The sequence below is a fragment of the Falco naumanni genome, chromosome 11, assembly GCF_017639655.2.
Source record: "Falco naumanni isolate bFalNau1 chromosome 11, bFalNau1.pat, whole genome shotgun sequence".
Taxonomy (NCBI): domain Eukaryota; kingdom Metazoa; phylum Chordata; class Aves; order Falconiformes; family Falconidae; genus Falco; species Falco naumanni.
Window position 1 is genome coordinate 4529789 of NC_054064.1, and position 19702 is coordinate 4549490.

At 41.1% G+C, this 19702-nt stretch overlaps 1 protein-coding gene across 2 annotated transcripts in view; it reads right to left on the reverse strand.

Moving 5' to 3' along the window:
- Positions 1–19702, reverse strand: part of C11H1orf21 (chromosome 11 C1orf21 homolog) — a 124938-nt gene that overhangs the window by 43115 nt on the left and 62121 nt on the right. For both annotated transcript variants that reach the window (XM_040611033.1, XM_040611034.1), the window contains exon 3: positions 5945–6039. In XM_040611033.1, the coding sequence (XP_040466967.1) occupies positions 5945–6039 (95 nt within the window). The remainder of the gene's footprint in view (positions 1–5944; positions 6040–19702) is intronic.

Here is a 19702-nt window from a genome sequence, read left to right on the forward strand (position 1 = left end):
AGCAAGAGGCAGAGAAGTTAATATAATAGCCTCTCTTTTATATACAGAAAATATTTAAATATCCAGCCTTGACAGTGGGTAACGAAGCAATGTGATGCCATCATCCCAATGCTTGTATGTGGAGCTGACGCCATGGCAGCAGTGGGACAGGGGCCCCTGGATGATGCTGCATACAGCACCGAAAGCAAACAAGGGGTTAACACAGGATTTAACATGCCAAAACTCTTCAGGGTAGACAAAATCCAAGGAAAGCTCTTCTTTCTAGGGGCTTGAGGGCTGCTGGTCTTGGGCCTTTCTGGTTTCTTTATCCTCATAAGCAGAGCATAAGCAAGTTTTGTCCTGAAACCGTGCCTTTCAAAATATGCTATCATTGCAAAAACGGTTTAAAATAAATAATTAGGAAACTACAGCCTGAAATCTTAGTATTGTAATATACATTACTATGATACTATTAATTTTTACAATGCTCTTCACCAATGTACTACAACAGTGCTGTGATAAATAGTTATGCTTTTAAAACACTGCAGTTCTAAGGTTAGCTAGCAATAGTAAGTAGCACTGGCTTTAAACACTTTAAAGTACCAAACTAATTGTATTCCCACGCTTAAATATGCACTTGTGGTACTTCACATATGTACAAAGGAAAACACCTCAAATACCCTCAATAAATTTAACCCCAGAGAGCGGTGGCTAGGTTATGTCTTTTAGCTAGCTTATTTCCTCATCTTTTCTTTAGCACCTAGATTGGGCAGCTTGGCAATAGAATTAAAAATATATTTTCCTAAATCGATCTGGAATTCAGACATATGCCAAAATTTGTATTGCACATTACAAAATGTTTATGATTGATGTATCTATAATACACACTTTGCATACTGCGTATAATATAAATATTCAAATAGGTATCGTCCCTTTCACATATTACATTTTATATAGTTATTACCGTTGTTTCATCCCTCATTTTCTGCAAGGCTTTTAATTTCATACACTTCATCTATCGGATACTCCTGTCTAATTTTAACATATCACTGCAGGAAACGGTAACTGGTGTTGAATACAGAGTCTTGAAGACTGAGGTTTTGCAATACAAAGTACGGAGCTAACTGATAAATGGAGAACAGCAGCTGGGCTGAGAAGCTCAAGACATCGTTAGGAAATAACAGTGCACACAAGGCTGACAAAAATTACATTTGCAGGTAAGTGGAGTGGAAATTTATACTTATTAGGAAAAAAAAAAGGCAAAACATTGCTCATGTTATTAAGCATGGACAGAGATAGCAAAAGGAACACAGAGAGGCAATTTTCTTCCAACTCCAGCAGGAATTCATCTCAAGCTCTAACATGCAATTTCAGTATGGAGCTTCAGGACAAAACAGAGGATTATGCCCAATTGTTTTGAGGGTTTGGATAACAAAAGATAAAAATCCCAGTAAGTAGCCTTTTGTGCCAATGCAGAACAGAAAAAGACTTCTATTAGCAAAATTTACAAAAAACATCCAAAAACTGAACTGCAACAAATATTGAGTTAACCACCTAACACAAAAAAATGTAGCTTTAGGGATTTGATATTTTCAGAAGTATCTGTACTATTACAGACCATCTCGGAGGAAAACTGATACAGCTCATCAAGTCTGCCAAAGCAACGCTAAGCTGCACGAATACAACACACCTTCTTCTTTTACCTTTTCTGGCAATAAAATTTTGCAACGGAAAGCCATTAGTGCTGCAAGACTATGGAAATGAGGACAATTAAACTTGTCCTACTATGAATGTTAAATAGGCTGTTAGGATTGTATTCTGTATATTTAACATGATGGTGTGGAGCTAAACAGTGAGTCCTTTCAAACAAAAAATTAATAGATCTTTAGAAATGATAAAACGTGTTACTTATTCCAGTCATACCTGCTCGTAGCAGGTATGTTTTAGAATAGATTCGGCCTTTTAAAATATTAACGCTTTCTGATTTTTAGCATTTTAGCTTTCCAGAGTAACAAACCCAGGTATGTGACATATGTGATTAGACACAATTAATTTTTGCTAATATTTAGGGCCAAAAACACCCATCCAGATCTGCTGAGTGGTGAACTCCAGGCTGGTAAAACTCTCTTTGTTTTGGAGAAGGCTTATCATAAAATCCTTAAACAAGCCATAGTCCCTCCAGAAAGATGAAGAAACGCAGGAGAGCTCACCTCTGTCCCAGCAGGGTTTTGCAGAGCCACTGTGGATCCCCCAAGGAGTTGAGATTTAGTTTTAATACCTGGGGAGTCACCACCTCACTTGGCATGTTGGCACCAAGCTGTACGTGGAGACAGCATCGTCTTGGCTGTACCTGGGCAAAGCCAGCCCGCCCGCCCTGCCTGTCATGCCAGCCCAGGAGCCCCGTAAACCATCACAGCTAGCCCTCCGCCTTCTGAACCCACGCATAACCGTCACAGTTGCTTATTTACCTCTGGGAATAATAACACATCATGACCTTCTACGCACAATCATATCTCATTTGAAAACTAACACAATTTCCATGTTTTCTTATATATCGTAACCCTACACTTGTGATTGAAAAACGTATATAGTACAAATGACTCCTTCCTTCCATCTACTAGTTCATTACAGATTTAATTCCAAACATCCCTGTTCTAGCTGAGCAGCTATTGTAAGTGCCAGCATGCAGTTTAAGTCCAGCTCTCCAGCACCTAATCCTGCCACATCCCATCCCCATCTGCAGGCTACAAGGATGTGTGACTGTCAAGTCAGGATTTTCCCTCCCAAGTGCAATGTGTTTGGCTTCGTTTTGAGGATGGAGATCCCAGGCAGGATGCTCAGGAAGGTGCCTGGAGGCAGAGCTACCAGGAATGAAGCCAGGACCAGTGAGATCCCAGCAGCAAGTGCAGAACCAGAGAAACAACCTGGGTAAAGAAGTGAATCAGGCTAATGGATACAAAGGAATGGCAGGAAAGCAAAAACTGACTTCGAAAGAGTCTAAAACAAACTTGGGTTTTTCACCCTTATTTTCTGCCCTGGCCCTCCTTGTCAAGAGCCTACATTTTAATTCAAGGAGGCCTTTGATTCTGCCAGAAAATGTCTTCACATAGAGCATCTTCTGTTTCACCTGGCGTACAGCCCTAGCACAGCCATTTCCACCATCACTACATCTTAGCAGTATTTCTGCTTGACAATGTCAGACTCGCTCAAGTTTTGAGCCCTGATTAAGCCTCAGGTTGAAGCTGAGAAGATGGTGATTCACTGGTAGAGCCTAATTTTTCCCACAGATAGCCACACTTGTACCAGTCCTTCTCCAACTCTCTCCTTACAGGGAATAAAAGCCTGGGGCCCTGATCACAGGACCCTGGCATGAAATGACAATTTGCCTGGTGACTGCTACGTCCTCCCATTCTCTTTATCTACTTGTGTGACCTTCTTTCCCCCCTGACTCGGAAATACAGCAGTACCAAAGGCAGAAATGCTACCACATCAAAGAGCCTAAGTTATAAGGGAAGTGGTTTTATTTTCATTTGAGCAGAGATCTTTTTTCTTTTTTTTAAGCGAGACTTCAAAATACCTTAAAAAAGTAACGGTGACGATAATGAGACTGAAAAATTTGATGGCATCTGAATAACATAATTCAAGCATAAGTGTCTGAGGATAAGATAACCCACACCGGAGCAGTTCCCATGGAACAGACTATAATGCCATTCAGGTTATACATCCCATCTGGGCCATGTTTCTGAAGGAGATGTGAATTAACAACCCCGTGACAATAAAGAAATGTAGGATTAAGAAACAAGAGAGGAGGGAAAAGGGTCGGTTGATTCTCCCACCGCCTTTTCTTGTTCCCAAAATTTCTGTTGCCTGGAAATGGCTGATGAGAAGACGGGATTATGTAAGCGCTTGCCAACTTTTCACACATTAAGAAAACTAAAGCCTGAGTGATGGGTAGCTTAACCCATCTTCTAAGCAGTGAAGTAAAACATGTCTACTAAGGAGAACTGGAACAGTGAAACCCCTTTAAAAAACCCAGGAGTGACAAGGACTTGACAATTCCCAGGATTAAAAAGCTGCATACATTACAGACAATGTAATCTCCTTATAGTAAGATGAGGAAAAGGAAAATAAAGCCTTTTTGGTGTGTAAGATGTTTTTGTTTTGAATTATATACATCCTGTCTGATTGAAGACTTTCTTGCGTTGTTGCCTTTTTTTTTCTCCTGACAGACACGACAGAGAGCTATACCAGCCCTCCAACTCCGTATTAAGTTATACTTTCCAACAAACCCATTGCTCCCATCAAACACAACCTGTCAAAAGTAAAAGAATAAGCACTTGCACTGTAGAAATGCCTCATTCTAAATTTAGTTGGGCTAACACTTAGGTGCTACAAGCAAGCAGGCACCAACGAAAGTGCAAAGTAGCTCTTACCTAGTTTTGAGTACACCTTCAGCAACTGTGTCACCTCAGCAGACCTAAGCTTTCCTGAACTCTTCCTTGTTGTCATTCAAGTGGCATGTTACCTTTTGCAAATACTCTAACTACAGCTGAAGGCTAGTTTAAAATTTAACCTGCAAAGCTTCTTCCATTTTTTAACCAAAGATTAGGATTGTGCTCATTCTTGCTTTTTCTCTATTTACCAACAAAGCACCAGGGTCTCTAAAATAAGCAAAAAGTTATTGCAGTCACACTTCTTCCAATTCAAAACAAACGTGCTTACATTGGCAATAAAGCTGAATACACTGTGGATGCTGCTAGAAAAGGTGATTTTCTCAGCAATGTTTCTGAGGCACTAAACCCCAAAATCCTGCTACAAGCTAAAGTTGCACTGCCCACTGGAGCATCAGCAACGCAAAATTGCAGGTGGCAGATACCTAACCTGGAGACCGAAGCAGAAATCACATTGCCTGGTGCTCAACCACCACTTGAACAATGAGGTTAAGACACCAAAATAAACTCTGCTATTTACTACAGGAATGCACATGTAGTTGTGTAACACAAGTATGTGTGTCTAGAAGAGGGAATATAAAGTATCAGGCTGCCTGGAGCTCACTTACATCTTCAGGAAAAGAAAAAAAAAAAATCTCAAACAGGGTACAGCTACCCAATGATGGCAAAAGGCAAACCCTCAGCTGGTGATGATGGTCATGGTTCCACTGAAAGCTGCTGCTGATGTTCCCCCCTTGGTCTTGCTGATGGAGGGGAAATAAAACACAATCCTACAGGAGGAAGAGCTGCAATGAACAAGTAGAACCAGATGTGAGATTTTGCACCCAACTAGTATGATTGTGGGATGTCTTCAAAAATTTAAACTGGGAAAAGCCCCAGTCAGCCAATTACAAAATCTACATTACTTCAGCTTTAGGAGAGAAGAAACGACTTCTCAGAAATGCCAGAAGTGACTCAACTGTGGTTTTTAAGCCACTTTAACAGCACCCTAGTTACTTCAAGGCACATTAAGTTTACCTGTGATTTCCTTCCCATAAATGGAACTATGGGCCAGCATAGTTTCTTGTGACTGCTGTGTTAAGAATGTATTGTGTTTTCTATTCTGAACTGCTTTTCCTGTGAATTTTGAAATATGTAAAACCAGGAAGTGCAGAGTAAATAATATCTACGTAAGTAGGTCATTTTTCTTAATGGCAGTGCACTGCTACTTTACTACCAACTCGTTTGTAATACAGACATATACATATCAAAGTGTGTATATTTGGATCTGCAAAGGAGGTAAGTGAGTATAATCGTGGAAGCACTCACTCCAAGATCAACTAAAGCCTAATTCAGAAAGACAAGCAAGTAGTATTTCACACCTTCTATGCAAGCTTCACAGAGAGTTATGACATTCTGGAGAAAATCCTCTTGCTGCAAGTAAGCTGTAGTTTGAATGTGCTGCATGTTGCATATTTCATTACAAAAGCAGAGCCATGTTATTTCATTAGATAAGTGATAAGTTCAATCCTTACCAAGTTTTCTTGGTTCCTGGCTGCTATTTTCTGATCATCTTCTCCCCCATTTTTCATGTATTTGACCTCTTCCACTGGTTTGATCCTATACTCATCTGAGCACCAAGAAAAAAAAAAAAAAAAAAAAGAAAAAAAAATTTGAACCAGTGTACTTCAACAGCTGGGGAAAAAAACCAAACTAAAACCAAAACAGCTGACTAGAAAAGACCCTAATTAAGCAAAGCAACTAAAAATTACATGTATATCATTTCAAAGGCTTAAACGTGACTGATACCAACGAAGTTTTTCTGACTGAAGCTTCAGTAATAATTTCCAGTTCTGGCTTCCACAAATTGTTCAGTAGCTCTCTGGTCCATGGTATAGCCTCGGCACCATGACCAGGGGATGTTCGGTGCGCACTCTCCCCCAGATCTCTAGTTTCTGTATAGTATGTTCAATACAAACAAGTTCTTTGTCTCTGCATCCTCCCTGAATTCTTTTGCCAGTGTGCAAACAAGCAGCGTACAGTAGTTACTACAGAGAGGAGTCTGCTCATGGACATTCCTTGCATTGAAAAAACTCCTTTGAAAAGCAATACTAATGGAGGCTATTTAAGTTAAAAGGCGGGAAAAAAACCCCAAGCAAAACAAAAAGGCAAACACCAAAACCCACTGCATTTTTTGGTGGTTTTTTTTTTTATTTTTATTTCACCCCCTGCACTGTTTTTTTAACTGAGCTAAAGCAAAAGGTACACAACGCACAGTCATATAACAGCTTCTGGAGAAAAGGCTCCATGCTGACCAACCTCCTCTCCCCGCTCCCCCTCCACGACCATTTTTCCTGCACATGAATATTACCCAGATAGAAATCCAGCATGAAATAAGTAATCAGAAAAGATTCCTGGTTTGCCCTTTATCAGCTAGGCATTTTGGCTCTTCAAATAATAAACTCCCAGCTCCAGTGCCGGTACAGAAGTATTATCTAACATACATGTGCTACCCCACAGTGAAGTAAACGGCCACACCTAAAGCTTGAATAAAGGGATTATTTTTTCCTTCGGCAGGACAAGATGGGATTTTGGTAAAAATGATTCTTCTCTCTAGCCTGTGAATCCAATGCTTGCAGTACCAACACTGCGTTTTCTCAGCCACTTTTTCCTCTAGTTATCTTTGTAGCATGTGAATCTATTGGAAAAACATGGAGTTTTGCACCCACGCTCCTCCAGCCAGGATATATAACGCAGAAGAGAAACTTTAAACCCCAAAGTTGAAAATGTTAATACAAAATTAAATGACACAGTACACTGGGAATAAAAGGCAAAATCTTGGCAAATTAAAAGAAACCGCACAAACATTATTCTTTTTCTTTGGGTTTTCAAGCAATTTCTCTCACTTGCTAAGGGAAAAACAAAAATAGTTTTTTCTGTGTTACTGTATTGTTACAAAAAAAAATCTGGATTATTTACAAGGAAGGTTGTTTTCAGTAAACTGTTAACTCGAGTATGTAAGTTAAATAAGCCTAACTTTGAAAACCAATCTTTTTTGAAAAAATACAACATGGTTTTGCATGTCTGTATCTATATGCTTTTTTTATTATAGAGTTTAAATAAAACTGTGAATGTATCAAATAGCAGCATCTCAGATGCAGCATCTCAAAACAGATGGAAGAATTTAAGACATTATTAGATCAGTAAATGTGAACAACAACTCAGAGTTGGTGGGTTTTTTTCGTTTTAAAATGTAATTTAGCTAGTCTGGAGGTGACAATTCATAAAACCAAAAAGGCTGAACACAATAAAGCCTGGGAATTAGAAGTACTTGATTGACTGCAACATCTAACTTACATTTTTCTCAATGCTACAATGATCACTGTTGTGATGAGCAATAAAACCCACATGCAGAAAAAGCATAAAACTCCCACGGCTGCATGTACAGATTTGAATAGGAAAACAGATGAGAAAGAGAAAAATAGCACAAAGGAAGTTTGCACAACCCGCAGCTAGTCCACATGAACTAAATGAGAGAGGCATGTTCAACCCAGCCTTGTAAAAAAACCAAGTAAGGTATGGTGGTCCTGATGTTCAGTGGCAAAAATAACCTCTGAAACGTGTCTTCTGCTTATTCCAAGAGATTAACTGTGATAGAACACCGAGCGTGTGCCCAGGCAGCAGACTATCCTATGTGGACTGCATGTAAGGGATGCTTCCTTGGAAGACATTGTCTCTTACAGCAAGTGGACCAGGGCACTGATAAGCCCCTGATTGATAAACACTATCATCAGATTTATAAATGAAAGTTTGATAAAGGGTTCAATAGGATGGAGGCAAGACAGGAAGGAGGGGGTTTGCTGGAAACAATGCTGTATTTCTTCTCTAACTGATTGTAAGAGAGTGTGGCCAGGCATCGCCGCTCGGATGTCTGAGCTGAGAACCCACCATCATCACCACCATCATGAAAGCCCTCTTGTAATTACTGCACCATTACTACTTACAAATCTGTGCTGCTTTTACTGAGGCAACAGACTAGAACAGTTCAGTTGGAAGGGACCTACAACCACCGCCTCGTCCAACTGCCTGACCACTCCAAGGCTGACCAACAGCTGAAGCACGTTCTTAAGGGCATCGGCCAAGCGCCTCGTAAGCATTGACAGGCTTGGGGCATCGACCACCGCTCTGGGAAGCCTGCCCCAGTGCCTCCCACTGGTCACAGCCCAGCGCCCCAATCCGTCTAGATCCCCCCGCAAGGCCTCCTGTCCCTCAAGACTCACCTGCACCCCCCGCCTTTGGTATCGCCAGCAGACTCGTTACGGTGCATTCAACTCCTGCATCGACGGCTGACAAACATGGAACAGCCTGAGCCGAGAATGGAGCCCCCAGGAAAACTGCTGGTGACCAGGCGCCGGCCAGACGTAGCCCCGTTCACTACGACCCCTTGAGCTCTGCCCTTCAGCCAGCTCTTCACCCAGCACACCACCAACCTGCTCATCCCACAGCTGGGCAGCTGGTCCAGAAGGATGCTGCGAGGGGCAGGATCAAAAGCCTTACTAAAATCCAGAACAACTACATCCCCTGCCTTCCCTTCACCCCCTGGGCTGGTGACCTCATCACGCAAGGGTATCGCACCGGTTACACAGGCCTCTCCTCCTGCGAACCCACCCTGGCTGTGCCTGATGACTGCGTTATTCTGAAGAATAGAATAAATTCTAATGAATAAATGCCTTTCAACAGTACCCAGTATGATCTTCTCCCTAATTTTTCCAGATGCTGCAGCTAGACTAACAGGTCTGTAGTTTCCTGGGTCTTTCCTCACATCCTTCTTGTAGATTGGTGTAATATTGGCTAGTCAGCAAGGACCTACCCAGACTCGCAAGACCTTTGGTAGATGATGGAGAGGGGTCCTGCCATAACATCTGTTAGCTCCTTCAGAACGCTGGGATAAATCCCATCAGGCCCCATGGACTTGTGAACGTTCAGCCGATACAGCTGGTCCCTTACGCTTTTAGTGTCCACAAATAGAAACTGACTGTTCCTGCAGTTGTGGTCCTCTGACTCAGAGGACCGGGCAGCCCAAGGTCTACCAGGATTACTAAAGACTGAAGCAAACAAAAACAGTGAATGCCTCCGCTTCTTGTTTGTTGCTATAGGTCAGGTGATTTATCTGATGTTTTCTTTAGCCTTTCTCTTGTTACTAACTTCAGTGGAGATCCCCCTGAATGGTGTAGGATTCATAAAGAGAATAGATGTTAGAGAATCTGTGGACACAGTTGGGCCAGGTGAGGGTAAGGATTACAACGTGACATGGACACAGGACATTTAAGGAACACTTTGAGCTGCCCAGGCATCCTGCTCCCACTCTTTGTGGCTGTGTGAATTTCTAGGCTATGCTTCCTTTCCAGCTTCAAGGAAAGTTCTCAAAAACTTAATTTCAAATTCACGGTGAATATGGGCGCAGTTCCATCAGATGTTGCTTTTACCAGATGCTCCAAGTAGTCCTGAAATGGTGGCAAAGAACTTTTCACAGATTCCATGTGTAATTTCCACAGATATTTACAACAGTGTTAGTAAATGTGCTTCCCCCCAATACTGTACTTATAATAACTATTCAATTACCTGTGCAGCACAGCACAGTTGGCATTAATCTTCCCTCCCTCCAACCAACTGCAGAAGTGCAGATGCCTGGACAATTCATGCCTCAGACATGCAGCAGCAAGAAAGTTTCCAAAAATGAACCAGTCATTTTGCATCACGTTTTCAGGACAAGTTGAATACACCATGTCAACTAACAAGTCTTACTTCCGAGAAATCCACCTTCTCCTTAGAAGAATACAGAGTAAAAAAAAATCAGGGGGTAAGAGTAGAAGACACCTGCTTCTGCACGTGTTAGTAGAACTAGTCTTTTAATACAGTGTGTCTTACCAAATTTAGTATTAATGTCATGGCTCCATTATATGGTATGTGCTTGAGCATGAGAAATCTCTACTTTTATCTCAAAAAGCAATGCATATTTGACACAATCTAATGCTGAGGATCTGCCTTAAAGGCCGAGACACTACCTCCTAGGGATGAAGCACATCAAGGAAGAAGCAGGCTGAGTGGCCAGCACTTAGGCTTCAGTGCCTAAATAAATGATTAACAGATAGGAGTACCAAGTAGCTAGCAACTCCACCAAACCCACGTGTTTTGAGCAAGTGGTGCATGTACCAATACCAGACAAAAAGGCAAACACAGCACTGGCCTGTGGAAAGCCAGTGATCAATCTAATTTTGGTTAATGAGAACAGAAAAAAGGACTGAGCCATAAGTAACTGTTACCAGATACACACAGAAATGAAGGGAATGGATCAGCAATGTTAAGTTTGAAGCAGTATTATTACTCATAAGCTCTTGTAATTTCCTATCACAGGCAAAATATTTTGCTTAAAACAGAGAGCACAAATCTAAAGTATTGGCAACATTACAGCTGACTGCGAGTCCTCCAGCTTCCCATGTATGACAAGGCATACCTGGAAACATCCACTTTCTGAACTAGCCAACACATTGAGGAAAAAAACCCACCTCTAACTAATTTCAGTAGCCACTGAACTAAGCTGCTTAAATAGATGTTAACTACCTGAATCACAGCTGAAAGCTTATATTTATACCAGCAACCTTCCTGTTGTCTGAGGAGAAACAGTGAATTTTGCTCGTAGGTCTCTCTCTAGCATTTACAGTACTCAGTGACACAAATTTTACCCTTCACATTCATGAGGAGCTCTTTTTTTTTTCCCCCAGATCAAGTTAAAACTGTAAAATCTCTTCATTTTTATGGGCCCGTCACAGGTCTTTTTAAGTACAGACTTGACACGCAGAACAATTCCTGAAAGCAATGGGACCAGTCAATATTCAGCACACTCCCAGCCGAGGCTGCTGACTACAATAAGTGGTCAACCAAAAGGGCAACCAAAGGGTGCAAAGGAGAAGGTGGTAGCGAGCAGCTTAGCTAGGGAGGACACTGCTAGCTGGAGTAGCAGAGAAGAAATGAGTCTGATGTGTGACACCTTATTCACAGATAAGACCACATTAATTATTTCAAATATACTAAATGCAGAAATCAAATTCAAATAACTATTTGCAGAAGAAAGGTCTTCTATATTAGATAATTATCAGAAAGACACAACTATATATATGTATACTTTTTTGACTAGGTGAAGATAACATTTGTCTTCTATAGATATGATATATATAAGATATGGTGTGCAGAAATCACAAATTCTGAGCTATTTATGAGATTGTTCTTGCCCTGAAGTTACTGTCACAGTGAAAGTGCTGCAAAAGCAAAAGAATGGATGTTTAAGCAATAGATGGACCTTGAAGTATGTCATGGGGTGTACGGTCTTTAATGGCTTTAAGTGAATACGAAAATTAGAGTAAAGGTATGTTGGAGGAATGGGCCTTTGATGCCTTCCCTAAAGGTAACACCTTTAGGTATTTGCATAAAACTGCTAACCAGGTTTTGCTTGATAAGGTAAAGAGTGCACTTGGAATTGAAGAATTAAAGGATGCTAAATTCACCTTTTGATTTTTACCTTCTGATTTCTACTATTATTTTGAGATATTTTGGTCTGAGTGATCAGAAATGAACCCAGCGAAATCCTGGAATGTTGATTGAGATCAAGCAGGACCTAATTAGAGTCTGTCAGTCAAAAAGACCATTAAAACTGTAATAAGTTCAAGGTAAAGGAAATTATACAAAGTTCTATGCATATTTGCCTTGCTCTATCTTGCTAAACAGTAATATCTTTTTCTTTTTCCAAAATACAGTTTCACACCAAAACCAAAAGTGAACCATCTTTATGCATCTTTCCTGTACAAAACTAAAAAGCGAGTAGTGAATATGGTAAAAATCTTAGGACACTATCACTCAGTGTGGTATATCATATATAAAGAGAAATGTATCTCTATGCTCCTTTCATGTGTAAAAGTAAAAGATCAAGTACTGTCTTCCATTGTGTGGTATATCATATAAAAACAAGTTTTTCAACAACTCAAATGGGAAAGGAATGGGTTTGCAAGACTAGCACAGCAAACACCAAACTGAAGCAAAGCAGCCCAACTGAATCAAAAGAAAAACAACATAAATGAACCACAAATAAAAGACAGAAATATTGTCAAGCATAACACCCACCACAAAATCCATCACAGGATATAAACCAGAAAGCAGTAACGCCTCTAGCCTGAAACTCTTTGGAAGGGCAAGGGAAGAAGAAATTTAAGTTGAATATGCTGCAAAAATTCTCAGTAGGCAAGTCTTATGAATGAAGATCCCCATCTGGAAGCAGATAATTCTACTCAAACGTGTCATCCAGTTGCCATGGCAATGTGACAAAGAAAAACAGCACTCATTAATAATGATTTCAGTGATAAATGAACATATCAACTTATAATATTGAAACAATTACTAGAGGGGAGGAAAAAAGAAAACTGTGGTTGTTCCTATGAGAAAAATTTCTTCAGCACTTCCAGACATCACTGTAGAGTGCCATTACCACAGCAACATCAGTAATGACACTATTTCTGGCTCAGTTAAAAAAGAACACCATCAGAAAGAAGCATAACTCCATCAAATATATCTGGACTCACTGTGACTTTTGCAGAAATCTTTTGTTAGACATCAACTCTTCAAAAAAATAAGATAAGTAAAATGCTGATTTACACTGCATTCTCATTTCAGACATCTAAGGACAAACATATATGGCTCTGCTGTCATGAACAGGGAGAATGGGTGAGCCTCTATTTTTACTGACGTATCATGTACTAAACAGGAGATAATGGTGCTTGAGTCATACCACTGAGAAGAAAGTTTCTAACCACACCTTCATTTTCCTGTACATTTCTTTTTTTTTTAGTATCTGTTGCCTTTCTATTGAGTGACATGCCAAGATTTCTCCTTCCTCCATAATTAAAAAAATGTCTCTTCTGTAAAATATGAACTTTTTGTCTAACAAACTTCTCTGTACCATACTTATTTCTGCCAGGTGCAGAAAATACTCCTACCATTGTGATCATGAGGAATGCCACAGATCAGAGTCACGTGCTTTCCTCTCTCAAAGACTTAAAAGCTATATTTAGATAAAGGACTGAATTGCTCTTTCTAAAAATATTTTTTAGGACCATAAGAGATTTTGATGCGATTTAACTGAAACATGTAACAGCAGGTGAGACACTTAGATGCTAAACACAAAGCTTGCCTAACATCATCTACAATGTCACCGTGAAGGAGGAATACTCTTGAGCTCCACAGCTGCACGGGGGTATGACATGAACAGCGGTGGGCTTGACTCTAGCAAGAGCCAGGAAAAATCATTAACCACAAGGACAGTCAAGGAGCAGAATTAGATTGTTTATGTAGTTGCAGTTTCCATCATCAGAATTGCTGGTATCAAGTACCACAGGTTAAAGTCCATCCCGTTTTGGAGCACAGGAGGGATGATATGGGCTACTCTGATCATTCCAGCCCTGTTACTGTATGCAGGACTCAACTGCCTGGATACCAGCAGAAGCTATGTCAAAGATTAAAAACAACAAAAAAAGTCAACAGTTAGAGGAACAAGTTGCAAAAAATCTTGTAAACAAATATTTCTCGAACTACATACTAGGTAATGGAGGATATCTAAGTTACCTTCTCAGCTCCAGCTTCAAGCGCTCCAAGAAAGCAGCATCTGCATGGTTCTTCTGATTCAACATGACTGTTTCTGACTTAACTGCTGAGATTTGCAGCTGCAGGGGTGGATTTCTGATCCACCTGGATGTGAGTTGAGAGTGACATTTCACTGGAGATCAACCAGCATTGGGTGAGCCACCAGTTGTCCTCCTCTATCATCAACCCTCAAACTCTCAGGCGATTCTAGATCCTAGCGATCATGTTGGTTTTACTAACACGAACTAAATAGAAACAATAGCTTAGGAAATAAAAGGACTATCTGATGATGCTCATTCAGATTTCCCAAATGAAGTTACCTTACCTTAATCCAATCTAAAATCCAGCCACTGCTGGAAGCTGAGGCAGTGAACACCACCAGATATTAAACAGAGAACAGGTACGCGAACACCACACCAATTCTGCCAACAAAATACACAGCATCTGACAGAAAAGCTGTAAAAATCTGAATGTATGACGCAGATCGCAGCACATCTGGAACGACCACCCTCAAATATTTTTTCTTCTTCCTACACAATGCTAACATGTGCCCAAGGAAGGCTAACTACTGTTTCTGCACAAGGCAGACGTGACTGCTAGGGCTGAGGTTTTTTGGAGGAAAAAAGCAGACTGAGACATTCAGTACAACAAAAAACAGCCCTGCGTGGAAGGCTTCTGCAGTACTGGAAGGACACTTGCCTAAAGCTAGGCAAGGCAGGGGTGGCTATTTTCTAAGCTATCAAGCAGTTCCTATTACAGCTCCATGTCACATCCAGCACTCTATGAAACATTAACTCCCTCAAGGATGATGCCTACTTGAAAAACTTCAGCAAATTCTCTTCCACTTTACCAGACTACCCCTTCCAGGCCCAAATCATGACAGCTTTCAACAGCATTCCCCTGAGGCTGACAGGTTTGACAGGAGCGCAGCTCCATTAAATTCAATGGACATCATTTTGATCTTTGTTGCTGCAGAAGCACAAAACCTCATATTGCCAGGTCAACCCATCCTTCATTAATGCTGCTGGAAGTTTCCAGTGCTGTAAAGCTCCTGATCCTTCGGGTATCTCTGTCCTCTCCTGTGAAAGGCCCAGTCCAACTTCTGCCCGAGGGAGGAGGCACCATTCCAACACCTGTGATGCTGCTGCCCGAGTGCCTCAGTTTCTCCAGTTTTCTGATTTCTTTTCCCCTGATCTAATAAAGTGGCGGATGATGACGAGGCCATAACTTAGCTCCCTTGCTTCTATAGGTTTAATTTTTGAATTTAGTATGCAACTTGTAGAGGCACACTGCAGTACACAGGAGATGTGCAGCTGAATCAAGGAGATCATTACTTGGTTCCTTCTTGGCCAAAACATTCCCAAGGCTACTCTACATTTGGACCATCACACAGTTTAAGTACTGTGAAAACTATAGTCGTATGTATAATTTTCTAGCACATTATGCATAAAGGGTCACGTGAACAGAACCTGCACCAGGGGCACAGGCCCACTACAGTGTATCTGTAGGTCTACCTTAGTGGTGGGCAGGTCAGAGAAGTACTTTGGCAGGGGGAAAAAAAAAATATATATATATACACACACACACACACATATATACTGGTGTGCAACCCACAGAGTTGGTTTGTAGGAAGTAATTTAGCTGTAAAGATTTCTCCTTCATACACATTCTCTCTATTAATACCATGTGGAGAAAAAAAAAAAAAAAAAAGAAAAAAAAAAGACCCCTTGCAGAGGGCTTGCACAAGTTGCTTACCTGCTGGCAGGTCATGCCCCCCGGGTCTCCAGACCTAGCAGGGAGGACAGGGCACTGATCAGGGTACAGCCTACAGCTTTTGCTGCTCTAGCCCAGACTTCCTCCATGCTCCCGGGGGTTACATCTTTTTATGTGAAAAGTAGTACAGGAGATACGTGAAGAAGCAGAAGATACAAAACCACTTGAGAAACAACTCTTGGGCACAAGGGGGCTCACGGATGTGTGTGTTTGGCTAGGGGACGATTAGAAATCTTAGACACCCCCCCCTGGACCCCATGAAGAAGGCAATGCTCTGCTGCTGCTCTGCTCCATCATGGCTCCCCGACAAGAAGGTCAGGAACCCTCTGGCCAACTCCACCAATGCATCCCTCTGGCCAGGTACCTGTGGCCAGCAGCTGGTTCAAGCAAGGGGACATGTTCCACAAACTCAGAGGCTGTTTCACTACCTCAGAAAAAGACTTAAAAGTACAACCTCAACATCCTAAAATCCAGTTACCACTAAACACATGATTTCTGCCTCACTTGTCCTGTCTTCAATGACACAATCTCCAGATCTCTCAGACACCCATTCATAAATTAAAGATCTGAGGAAACTCCATACATAAGATGGCACTGAAAAAACAGCCATGTGATCGTATAATTAAAGAGTTTTGTGCACTTGTCTGTAACCAAGAAGCCAAAAAACAGTGCTGGTGGTATGGAGTCAGAGCTATTTTTCAGCTACCCCAATTTTGCTTGCTGAAAATATAGAATATATCATATACGCACACAATTTTTAAAAACTTTTTTTTTTTTCTCATTTAATTAACACATAACTTTGAGCCAGACGCCATGCTGTTCAAAGGAAACCATTTCTCAGGTGAAGAAGATTACAGCCATAGCACTTGGCAGGAAGGATACTCAGTAAATGCAATTATCTAGCCCACTAAAAAGATCAAATTGAGAAACAAAAGCAGGAGAGGAAACAAGCAGCAGAGAGATTAATTAAAGGAACAGACAGGAGGAAAACAAAAGGTCTGTGCCTTGAAAATACTGCTGTTTGTATGAAGGCACCAGGTAGGTTTTTGCACAGACTGCACCATCCTGCCCAGCATCCCCACACCACGACAGGGGAGCAGCACAGGGCTGGCCCCATGCAGGCAAAGGAGCTGGAAATTCAGCATTTCCAATCCCTTACTACATTTAAACACCACAAACTTATTTTTAAACAAAATTGTGCAACCGTGCCCTGAAGAAAACACTTTTTGCTGCTCAGAAACTGCAAAAGCAAAGCTTGAAGAATTGGCTTCACTGCCACAAACCTCTTTGTTGCGAAAGGGAGAGACAAGAGAGAAGGGGAACAGCTGGGGAGCAAACCTGCAAATGTAACAAACTACAACACAAGAAGGGCTAAAACTTCTTGTACAATTCAACTAGGTGGCAAAAACCTAGCAGGCTTGTAGGCAGTGATGGCAAGACCTCCTCAGCTGTGGAGGAGAGGTGGGTGCCGTCCTCTTGCCCCTCACTGTCGCATCCTGGAAACTATCTGGATACCAACTCAAAAGTTGCCACCTTAGCCAACCTAGACAGCGCAGCACGACCAGGTCAGAAAAGCTACTTCAACTCCATTTTACTGCTCCATTTTAAAATTCTCCCTTAGAAAGGAAAAACTATCCACCAAGGGGATTTTTTTCCAGGTTTTTCAACATCATTAACAAAGCTCCCTGTCTCTGCTAACTCTTCCCCAGCTGTCATCCATTTATGTACTCTATTGTAAAACATCTATCATTTTTGCACAGAATCTGTCAGTGACTATTCAGATTCCAGAAAAAATACCCAATTGACCATTACTGTGAGCATCCCCTGTACAGCAGTGTAGGTCCCAGTCCTTATAGCCCCATTAACTTATCAACCAATTCCTCTAGACACCAAAAACCTCCTGAACTAAGCCACCCCAAGAGTTCCCTGGAAAAGTCATTACCACTGCACACCCCCAAAATTACACATATTCTATTACTGCAAATATGTGATGAGGCATGTTCAGTTTCCTTGTTAACAAAAAAAAAAAAAAAAAAAAAAAAGCCGATTCCTCTTTACTTAACAAATAATGTCATTATCAATCAGTCAACTATTAAATGAGATTGTTGCCCCACAATGTACGACTTCAAAAGGATTTTTACATCCTTCCTGGCATAGTAGCTTTCTTCTGTTAATACTAGTCTATCAAATTTTCACTGCTCATGTACCTCAAAGAATATTTGTAAATCCAAATCTATTTCATTTTCTTAATTGCATTAGGAAAGGGACGGAATAATTACCCAAGACCAGTAATGTACTGGAGATTCACGATGAGCACAAATGTCTTCTCATTGTTAGTATTTCTGTAAACCAAGAGGGGAGGGGGGGACTAATGCAAACTTGATTTATAAAATACAGCACACATTTCCAGATGCAAAAGATACAAAAGTTAATTACATTACTTTACTTACAGGCCATCTGAATAGCTACAAAATTAACCTATCTGAAAGATTAATATTCTACTCTGGTTACAATGTTCAGAGTTGATTTGTTATCTCTGAAAGATGCCTACTTCCCCAAGTAGTATCCATGTTGCAGAAATTTTATCTAAAGCCCCTGAAAGCAAATACCTACCACCCACACGGTGCCGATGGAGGCGTATCATTCAAGCAATCAACAGTAACAATGGAACACCCTAAGAAATTCCCAGAACCAGAGCAACATCGGGCAGCAAGGGACTGCCTGGCTCACAGCCATGTCCAGTCGTGGGAGATACCTTGTTTAACATCTCCATCTCACCACACAAGCCAAGCCACAAATTAAATCAAATTCTCTGCAGCACGTAGTTGGTGCTCCTCCACGCCATCTCATACCATTAACAATCTCCTGCCTTGTCCCCACTGTCATCACGAACATAACCTGCTTATGAGACTAGAAGTACTCGTCCCTGTTCGCTGCCTGCTGTCTTGCAACCAGATCAAAACCACTCTGTGCAAATAATACATGAACAACATTTAAGATATGCCAGAAGCGTAAAGATGACTGGGTGGAAAAGAAAAGAAAAAATAAATTTAAAAAAGCTAGTGAATTTCCATGCCTCCTCCCTTTCCCTAGGGGCAACACCTTTAAAAAGAAAGCAAAATATCAATGTGTGAGAAAAGGCAGGTTTTAATAATAGCTAGAAGAAAAATCAAAACGTGTGCTTAGAGCACTTACATTAGATAACCACTTTCTGCCTAAAAAGACCTCAAGATGCACCCAGTTCCTACAGTTAGAAAATCAATATATACCTGATGACAAAATACGGGGAATAAAATGTATGTAATTTTAATAAATACATCCATTAATACAATTCAGGAGACTTCCATGAAAAAAAAAACCCGCCCCCCCTTTTTTTTCCCATTGAATAGACCAAGATCATTCCTGAAACCATGAATCTTGAAACAAAGGCGACTTCATGCTACTTCCCAGTATTGCAGAACATAGAGTGCTCTGCACCTCTGTCACCTGAACAGCTCCTTGGCAGCACTCCTGTTACAAAAGCAGAAAGGAAATATATAATTTAAGAGAACCCTAAACCCGATTCCTTTTTGCCAGAGCACCCCCTCAAACAAATAAGAAGAAAAGGTGTGTGGGCAGGGCACGATTACACCCACTCAGCAGAACCCAGGCTTTGGTTTTTCATAAGCCCATGAGGCAGCAATCTTAATATTTCCATTTTTTTCCTGGTTTTTCCCAGTATTTTCCCTTGGTGCAAGCTCAAGACAGAGCACCATCAGGCTTGGGTCTCAGACCAGGGACAACATGAGACCACCCGGTTATAGGATTTATTCAAAATACCCACATTGGCACAG